General features: G+C 33.6%; 1 protein-coding gene across 1 annotated transcript; it reads left to right on the top strand.

The window, feature by feature from the left end:
* Window positions 1–1,568: 1,568 nt before the first annotated feature.
* LOC126725385 (uncharacterized) lies at window positions 1,569–8,073 on the top strand. The gene is made up of 6 exons (XM_050430088.1): window positions 1,569–1,895; window positions 2,058–2,269; window positions 2,854–3,171; window positions 3,268–3,342; window positions 3,524–3,598; window positions 7,314–8,073. Exons 1-6 carry the CDS (start codon window positions 1,694–1,696, stop codon window positions 7,863–7,865), a joined length of 1,434 nt encoding a protein of 477 aa, XP_050286045.1. The 5' UTR covers window positions 1,569–1,693; the 3' UTR covers window positions 7,866–8,073.
* Window positions 8,074–10,082: the final 2,009 nt, after the last annotated feature.

Raw genomic sequence — 10,082 nt, 5'->3', positions numbered from 1 at the left:
GAAGTAAACTAAACATGCTTAACCAAGGACCAAGGTACTAGAAATTTAAAGAAATATTATAAACGTTGAAATCTTCATCATCTTCTTCTAGGTTGTCTTTGAATAGTTTCAACTTAGGAGATTGTATGGAGAGAGAGAGCGACAGAGAAAATTATCGTGGGATGGATGCGAAATTGGTTAGTCTACTCTATACATAGGACAACCTTGGTCATTGCACTCAATATGGTAATTGTAATCAATAAAGTCTCTGATAGTTGAATAAGAGATCTAGGGTTCAATCCTACTTACACCAAAAAACTTATTGGTATTTTGGTAATTGCACATAATATGGTAATTGTTATTGATAAAATTTCTGATGTTTGAATAAGAGATCTGAGGTTCAATCCAAGGGCGGAGGGAGGGGGGAGGTGCCCCTAAACTTCCAAATTTTTCACTGCTAACATAGTACATATATCATTATGCCCTCCCTGACAAAAGAAGACACTAGGCGTAGTTGTGCACAAAAAGCAAATTCTACTGCTGTAGGAAATCATGTGAGAGACCCGCCTAATAACGATTTTAAAAAAAAATGAAAAAAGATTCTATAATAAAATGAAATAGGAATCACACAACATCATCCTATTGCCACAAGGAAATAGGAAATCATATGAGAATGGGACCCACCTAATAATGATTTTTTTTTAAAAAAAATCCTATAGCAAAACAAAATAGGAAAGATATATTCAAGGCTATATTGAGTGTGAACAAATCATGCAATAGTTTCAAAATATGAAAAATCGTTGAGGGCAATTGAGTAAATTAAGCTAGGTGTGAAAAAACAAATTAAAGTTAGATTTTATGTTAGATTCTATATGACAATTATATTAGCATATAGTTGTTTATTTATTTTGTTATTAATATTGATTAATTTTTTTAGATTAGTTTTTTACTTTTAATCTTTTTCCCCGACCTAAACTCCTGGCTCTGCCACTAGTTCAAACTCCACTTACACCAAAGATAAGGATTGACCATACCGGGCAAATTTGTTTATGGTCAATCAATAACTTTCAACCTACAACTCAAAAAAAAAAAAAAAACTTTTAACCTTTTTTTTTTTACATTAAATTTTTACATCTTTTTGTTGTTGTTGTTGTTTTTTTTTTTTTTTTTTTTAATAAACTTCAATCTTTATGTGAAGCAGTAAAAACTGAAAAGAACAGCAATATGCCTTACAAAGATCTGATAGTTGCATAATTGCACTATGGAATTATTTCAGTTTTTCAAATCCATATTATTATTATTATTAACACAAAAACATGCCATAAAATCCATATTATTGATATCGCATTAATTAAGCATGACTTATGAGTTATGAGTACTATTTTGCTAGCTTAAAAAAAATTGTGTAATAAAATTCATCATAAATTAATCAATTTTGTTATTGATAATCTCTAAAAATACTACTTTTAATAAATAAATAAATAACCTATTTGAAAATAAATAAATAAAAGGTTAACAAAGGAAATTATATAATTCTCTAGGAACGGTGTCGTTTCGTTGAGCACTCCAGAAACCCAATAGTGCAAAGTGCAAAGCTAGGGGTTTTGGGTTTTCGACTATTCGTTTTCGTTTTCCCTCTGTAGTCTGACTTGTAGTTGTAGTTGAAGTGGTAGCTATTAGCATTTGCAAATAGCAAAGCTAAATACAAAAAAAAATGTGGTATCTGTGTATGTTCTTCCACAGATTGTTAGATTACAGAAAAGCAGAGGTCGAATCACTAGCACAACTCTTCTTAGACGACAAAGACAACTGGTCTTCGTTGGACTGGAGGCTTCCGCTTCATCACCACCCTGACTCTCCTTTCCATTACGTCAACCTCCCTTCCGAGGATATCGCTCGTGACATCGCCAATCGAAGTACTCATCACCCCCTTACTCTGTCTTTGTCTTTGTCTTTGTCTTTGTCTTGTTTGTTTTTGTTTTTTGTTTTTTGTTTTTTGTGTTTGTTAGTTTTAGTGATACTATTTTCAAAATGCTTTTACAAATTACATTTTACCTTTGGGGTTTGGTAAATTGTAGGTATACTTGTGAAGGGTATATATGAAATTTGGGGAGAAGGGAGTAGCTATGAAGAATTGGAAGAGTGCATAAGGAGCTATCCAGATGAGAGGAAGTTGCCATATTTGGAGCCTGGAACCACTTTCAAAATTACTGTTGATAGCTTTGGGAAAGTCATTAGCTTCCAAGACCAAAATGATCGAATTAAACGATTTACCTACATTCCTTTCAAGGTATATGTTAATGCTCCTATTCATTGATATTTGTGATTTAAGTTTTCGATTTTTGGGATAGTTGATTTTTCCGTCATTGTAGTTTGTGAGTTATTCGCTATATTTTTAATGGGTCTGGGAGAGGTTGTGATAGGCAGCCTTAGGGTGCGTTTGGATAAGCTGTTGCAAAATGATGTTTTGGGTTTAAAATGAACTTCTGTAAAAATAAAAGCTATAAGGAGTTGCTGTTACAAAATGGAGTTTTGGGTTTTAAAAACGCTCTTTTGGGCTCCTAAAAGGCCTAACCAAATGGACCCTTATCCCTAATTTGTTTTGGAAAGGCTGACTGCCAAACTCAAACCCACGACTGGTTGCTTTTGGTGGAAGGCACTTGCCAGTTGCCAATGCACCAAGGCTCAACCTCTTACATTTTGCTTAGATTAAAAAAGAAAAAGAAAAAGTATATGTCTTTTTGCAAAAATAAAATTCCTTAATGTTTCTTTATAAACTCAAAAGAGAAGGTGTGAGACATATTTATACATGTATGTATCTATGTTGTAATAATTGTCATTGGTAGCAGTTTTCCTGACCTATATAGGCTGCAGGGTCAAGTTAATTTGAAGAATCCAGACCATAAGTTTTGGGTTATGGAAACTGATGACTATGGATCTAGTAATGGACTTCCACCAGTTGAAGGAAGGAGAATCTTTTTTGGTCGGGAAGTTGGGGGTGCCAATAGGAGCCTTTTGCCAACATATCAGTTAAAAAGCCGCAATTATCTTGGCCCAACTGCCATGGATGCAGAAATGGCTTTCTTAATGGCCAACCAAGCATTGGCCACACCGGGCAAACTTGTCTATGACCCATTTGTTGGCACTGGTAGCATTCTTGTTGCTGCAGCTCACTTTGGAGCAATGACAATGGTTTGTATTTCTTGCTCTTTTTCTGAATTCTGAATCATTTGAACTATTTGCACGTAAATACTTTTCTTTCAGTATGAACTGATATAAATTGTTCAGGGTGCAGACATAGACATTAGGGTAGTTCGTGATGGGCGAGGCCCTGATTGTAACGTTTGGAGCAATTTTAAGCAGGTATATGTGCTTTACAATTTTGGATTTTGAACATTTTTTTAGTACTTTAAAATGCTTTCCGTTATCATCAACAGACAACTAAAAAAGAGAAATTTGTAGGTTGAAACTCCCTGGTGTGACTAAAAGTCAATTATGAGACTTTTTAGTCCTATAATTCTAGCTAATCCCATTCTTTTTGCAGTATGGGTTACCGATGCCAGTTGGACTGTTGAGGGCAGATAATAACCTTCCTCCATGGCGCCCTGGATTGAAAGAGGTCATTTCTTGCAAACTTTCTTTTTACTGTTGTATATGAGTCCTTACCTTGTTTGTTTTCTTGTAATTTATACGGTTCTTTTTCAATTCAAAATGCCTCCTTAATCTATCATTTGTGCTATGCCATTCGGAGTTTTGAATTGTTTCATTGTAACTACTTTTCCTATTATATTATTTAATACTTATTATCATTTGAGTGAAACATATCAGCATACTAACTTTTATTTCTTGATAATGACATAATGATAGATTATTAATTTTGATTATCGCAAACTGATAAAAGCAATGAGACATGGCATTATATTAAAGGTCCAAGAAGACCTATAGTTGCATAGCACTTGATTCTCTTGTGGTTTGATATTTTGACATGGCATTATATTAAAGGTCCAAGAAGACCTATAGTTGCATAGCACTTGATTCTCTTGTGGTTTGATATTTTGTATTTTACCACTGTGATTCTCCATGGAGCCCCAACTCTAGCTGAGAAGCACCCTCCATCCACTCCCCTTCTCTGTGATGATGGTATGAGTTGGGTTTGCTGAATAGCAGTGCAGTCTTTTTTATTATGGACATTTACTACCCAAAGACAATGTGCATTGAACCTTTTTCAACATCTAATAAAGTATATAATATGATAAAATTTTAGCGGTTTGTTTGGAGAATCCCAATGGCAGTAGTTCTTTCAAAATGTTTCAATTTGATGATTTCATAGATGCTAATGTTTGGCAGGGTTTATCTACAATTTATTACACCCACCTTTTTATCTTTTGAAGTGTAATCACAGTATATGCTCTTTGCTTTAAGGTGATTTTTTCTAAAGATTTGATGGTAAAACCATGAAATAGCTGATTTAAGGGATAACTAATGCGCCATTTTAAGTAATTTAATGAAATTGATAAAACTGTAAGTTTTGTTTGGTTAGTAATAATTACTGTGTAAAATTCTAAGGCTGAATATAGTCCTGGCTGAGGATAATAAAGTGGTTTATCAATTATCATTGTCAAAAGGATAATGGCTAGATGTACTCTATAATACCATTACTTCATTTACATCCATGCATTAAGATTTATTATTTTTTACTAGATTATGCTTTGAGCTGGATTCTAAATGAATGAGCTGGGTGATCGAGCATTGCATTTTCTTTCATTGGTGTCAGTGATTTTTACTGGATGAGTAATTGATATGTAGACTTACTTCTATTGATATTACATATTTAGAGTTCAGACCTGGTTTTTATGTGATATTTGCAAATATGGGCATGGATGAAGTCTTCCTATTTAATATGGCTTCATGCCTTCCGAAGATATAAATTTCATGATACGTCACGTACAGATCAGAACACTAGGATTTATAACTTTAATTTGGCAATTTTTTCCCCTATCCAACATAACAGATCTGTAGAAAAATGATTGTGTGTCTAAAAACAAAGCAAATTTAAGAAGAGAATGATAGATGAGAATTTGAATTTATAGAGTGTTCAATTATTTGGTGCAAGGACCAAGCTCAAGAAGATAAATAAGATTTTCTAGTAATTCTAGTGAATAAGGAGATTGTGTACAATAAAGTTGTATGTTTGCTTCTCTCTGTTCTGTTGGACACACCTGGTGTAATGATGAGGAAATAAAATCAGTTTGGATCGTGAGACTTTGGCAGAGACAAATGGGCTAGTAATATATATCTATATATCTGGATGACATTGAGAATCACATTTTGATATGGAGATCATATAGTGGTGTTTTATGTGAGTGAGGAATCAATGTTAAACTCATGGCAAGGTATTCAAATATGGAATTAATGGATATGCCCCAAACTTGCAGAAGCATGGGTTATCTATTTGAATACTCTCCTTTGATTAAATTCATCCCTCCTCTTGGAGCAGAGTGTTCTAATTTTATTTTTGGTAAATCCAGATTCCAGACTGTATGCTAGGGAAGCTGATAAGATCATAAGATGCCTTGATGTGGCAGTGCTGCTGGGTCACCTAAAAAAACTAAGGGTATTTCACCTGGCGTTGCTTAATTGTATGTCAAACTGATGATGCTCCAATGTGGTGGTGCATGGCATTAGAGGTAACATGTGGGATAGTGATTGTGACTCTTGACAAATATACCATGTACCAGGGTAAGAATAGAAAGTTCCCTATACATCAAATAGGGTAAATTTAAGATGTTCAACTGTGCTATACTGTCCTAGTTTTTTTGCTTGGCAAATAGGGGGAGATGCTGGTGGGGTTCGAATCCCAGTTCCCTGGCTCTGCAAGAGGTGTTGATACCACTGGGGTATTGCTCAAAAGCCATGCTATACTGTCCCAGTTTGGTATCACTCAAACCTCATGCCATACTGTCCTAGTTTGTACTAACATCTTTTCTCTCATGCCCGAACTTTTGAGGACATTGAGAGACCTATAGATATGTTGAAGAACTTGCCTGCTAGGACTTTGTTTGAGTGGTCTCGTATTTGGGGTCTTACGCAGAGTAGTTCCTTGTCTGATTTCCTTATCTCTATTAGACTTTCCTTATGATTTGACTGTATTTGTTTCAAGGGCAGTGAGTTTACAATCGTAAACACATTGTTCTTTTTCATCAATAAAATTCTTATTATCTATCAAAAAAAAAAAAAAATTGGAAATTTGGAGTTTGGAGTTTGGAAAAATTTCAATCTGCCAATTCATGGAAGGTAGTTTCTTCCCGTATGGCTAATTCTTCTTTCCAACAGAATTTAAATTTATATAGAATGTTTCATATTGACAGCTTTGGTTTAAATTAGCCAGATTCACCAAATGCAGCTTCTTCCCTCTTTCCATAGCCAGTTTTAAGAAGCTGATAATAGCACAGGAAGTTATCAAAAAAGGGTCGCCCAATGTGTGCCATTCATTCATAAATTCATAAAAAGGCTTACTAGCCTCTCTTTTTTTGTTTGTTTGCATTTCATTGTGAAATAGTATATCAATTCCTCATTCAGCCTTATCCTATATTTTAATTTACCCACATGGACTTATCACAGGATTTCACCCTGATGTTTTTGAAATTGGGGAAGAAAATGAATAAATTTGTTGACCTAGAACTAAATTTTGATGATGAATAAACCATAAGGGTTGAGGGTGTGTTATGATTTTAAAAGTCTAGACAGAGAAGTAGGCATGTGGTTCCCTCTACCTTGGGGTGGCAATGCAGACACTGGGGTACCATCCTATCTTCCCCTAATCTAATGGATTTGTGGGGTTCTTATCTGCATTAGGAGTGCATGCTAAAGTTCATGAGCATGTTTTGAATGGCTTATTGAGCTCGTGGTTGGGACTTGGGAAGGTCAAATGACTAGTGACCTGAATGGAATGGCTGGATGTGGGAATCATTTTGATATATGCAATGATGTTTTTTTTTTTGGAACTTGCTATTGTCATTATTGCTGATATCTTTTTCACCTTTTGAAATTGAAGAATTTCAAGTTGTTTGTTTTGAGCAATCTGAACTTACTAGGTTCATTTCATTACATTGGGTTGACGGCTTGATCTTTCAAATATTGCTTCTTAACTTGTTTTTTTCTGCTTCTTGTTTAAGATGAGACTAGAAACAATTCTGTAAGAGACTTATGGTGGCATTTTATGGTCCTAGTTGCCAGGAATCTAATTGCCTACTTTAGAATTTGTGGCTCCACAATTTTAATTTTCCATTCAGTTTGCTGCATCCTCTGTGCTGATTCATATGCTTTGCTGTTAGGTATTTGATGCGATAATCTGTGATCCTCCTTATGGAGTTCGTGCTGGGGGGCGTAAATCTGGTGGACGTAAGTTGCTGAAGGGGACTGTGGACCCTTATACTGTTCCTGATGACAAGAGGACAGACCACATACCATCCACTGGAGCTTACAGCTTAGTCGAGTGTGTCCATGATTTGCTTGACCTTGCTGCTAGGATGCTTATAATGGGGGGCAGGCTTGTTTTCTTTTACCCTGTATTAAGAGAAGATGATAATGTAGAAAACCATTTCCCAGAGCATCCGTGTTTCAAACTGATTGCTACTTCCGAGCAGATATTGAGCTCACGTTATAGCCGTGTATTACTGACCATGGTCAAGATAAGTCCTTACACTGAGGAAATTGCAGAGGCAGCTCGGATAAAACATATAGATTTTAGGGAAAACCATCTGAAGTGGTTAGAAGACGGTAATCTTCATTCTGCAGTTTTCAGTCCAGATCCTCAGTTAACTGCCACTGGTGATTCTAAACTCGGTAAAGAACCTAAGCCAAAATATAGAGGGAAATACGTATAGGCTTGAAAATTGCCTGCTTTCAAAAGCTGTGTTAGCTTGAGCAATTATGCCTGCGACTTTTATATGGCCTTCCATGTATCTCTCATATTTGAAGAGAGAGAGAGAGAGAGCTTGATGCATCCCTTATTAGTTTTCGTTGTTTTATGGTAATGTATTTGTAATTTACCATGGTGATTAAATCCAATATGATGAGCTTCTTGTTTTCCAATTTTAGCTAATTCAACATCCTCCAACTGGCGCGTCATCAATTATAAGTTAGCTACAATTTATTCTACACCACTTCGGGAATCAACCGCCCCAACAAAATAAAAGAAGGGGGTAAGATTGTCTACTATGACCTCTCCCAAACACTACACAAGAGAGTTATGTACTTTGTGAACCACTCAAAGTGATCACTTTTGGGTTGTTTACATGATATGCAGGCATGCATAGAGTTACAGCTTTTTCTTTTTTCATTTTTTGGTCACCAAAACCACATTTGTGAGTCTGTAGCCAAAGTTCTTTACCTATGCTCTTCCTCTACGTGCAGCCCAGGAAGTCACCCCGTTGACCTCCTTACCAGTATAAATTGGGTATCTCTTGTATTGCCACGTTTACTTTTTGAAAGTTCTACTTTTTTCTACGTTAGCATTTTCATTTAAGAGGAGTTAAATTTTTTTTTTTTTTTTTTTTTTTTTTTTTTTTTTTTTTTTTAATTTAGAGCATAAGATTATTGGTAAATCGTTATATATTAGTTGAAAGTTAAAACCAATTAAGACAAAAACTCATGTCACGAGTTTTAGTTTTATGTGAATAATACTTCAACAGTAAATAAATTTTGATTAAATTATACTTTGTTAATCCTTCTTAGGATTTCCTCGTGTATTACCACACTAGCTTAGTTTAAAACCAATTAAATCTCAAAATCAATGTGTTTTGTATTAAACTAAAGCAACCTAGAGCTATAGAACTTCTGATTAAATCAAGTTTGATTTTCTTGAAATAAATTTTATTATATAGATCATAAAGTAAATAATAAGATGACATTTGGTGTGCTTTTTTTTTTTTTTTTTTTTTTTTAAGACAACCCTCCTATCAAAAATAAATAAATAAATAAAAAGACAATATGTAATTTAAAAATATAATTTTCAAATATTAATGTAATAAAAAGTTATTAAGTAGTATAATGTTACAAAGAGTGAAAAAGTTACATTAGGTATAACTTGATCATGACCTGACATAAAATATTAATTATTTAACTCTTTTGCATAGTGCATATGTGTGTAACTGTGTATCTTTATATTTATATATAAAAAAAATTATTCAAAATATATATCCTTAAGAAAATGGAGAAATTATTCAATATTTTGACTAGTGTATAATAAAAGTAAGGTTAAAATACAAAATTCACCCTCTAAATTTCACCATAATTCATTTCAATTCTCTAATTTTTTTTTCTTCAAATCAATCCTTTAAGATTCAAATTTATTTAATTAATATCTCTTCATCAACTTTTGTTAAGTGTTGTGGTTAATTGTCAAAATTTTTAATTTTTTCTTAAAATTTTGTTAAAATTATAAAAATCCAATTAATGATTGAAAATTTAAAAATAAATTTAAACGGAGCCCTTGTTCTAATATAATTTGAAGGCGAACAATTAATTTTCATATAAAATGATATGAGTGCAATCTCCATAGTCTATACCAAATACATAAGCGTGGGTATATAACAGGTATGTCTACGCATAAATAGTAGACATGTTCCACAAAGCTTCTTTTTCTTTTCTTTTTTCAAATAAGAAAATCATGTTCTAAAATCTAAATTACTGTGGTAATTAAGCTTCCCAACAATTATACGAGTGTTCCCCTCAAAAAAAAAAAAAAACAAAACAAAAACAATTATACGACTGTGTATTAATTGGTCCGTCGTTTATTTGGATAGGACATGATTTTCCTCTTATTCATTAAGTGGTGGCCCAAACAAGTATTTATCTATAATTTTAGGGTACGTTTCTGTAGTTTGTTGTAGACCTTAGTAACAACTCGCTATAGTTTGACCTCTTTTTGAACTGTACCTAATTATGACATAACCTGGCCAAATCAACTTAGCACGAACCGTTCACTAAGACTCTCTTCCAAACTTAAAATATCTTCTTTTATTGATTCGGTTTTAATGGATTTTTACATTCAATATAAAAGTCATATTAGAAATTTTCATATAGTAACGGCATTACTTGTT

The sequence above is a fragment of the Quercus robur genome, chromosome 1 (assembly GCF_932294415.1).
Source record: "Quercus robur chromosome 1, dhQueRobu3.1, whole genome shotgun sequence".
NCBI lineage: Eukaryota > Viridiplantae > Streptophyta > Magnoliopsida > Fagales > Fagaceae > Quercus > Quercus robur.
This window is presented reverse-complemented; position numbering and strand designations above follow the sequence as displayed.

What these genes read in the sequence shown, in the direction of transcription:
- LOC126725385 (XM_050430088.1), top strand. Translation starts at nt 1,694, where the DNA reads ATGTGGTATCTGTGTATGTTCTTCCACAGATTGTTAGATTACAGAAAA. An exon ending in TCGTGACATCGCCAATCGAA is followed by an intron (nt 1,896 to 2,057) that starts GTACTCATCACC and finishes GGTAAATTGTAG; the next exon opens with GTATACTTGTGAAGGGTATA. An exon ending in GGCGCCCTGGATTGAAAGAG is followed by an intron (nt 3,599 to 7,313) that starts GTCATTTCTTGC and finishes CTTTGCTGTTAG; the next exon opens with GTATTTGATGCGATAATCTG.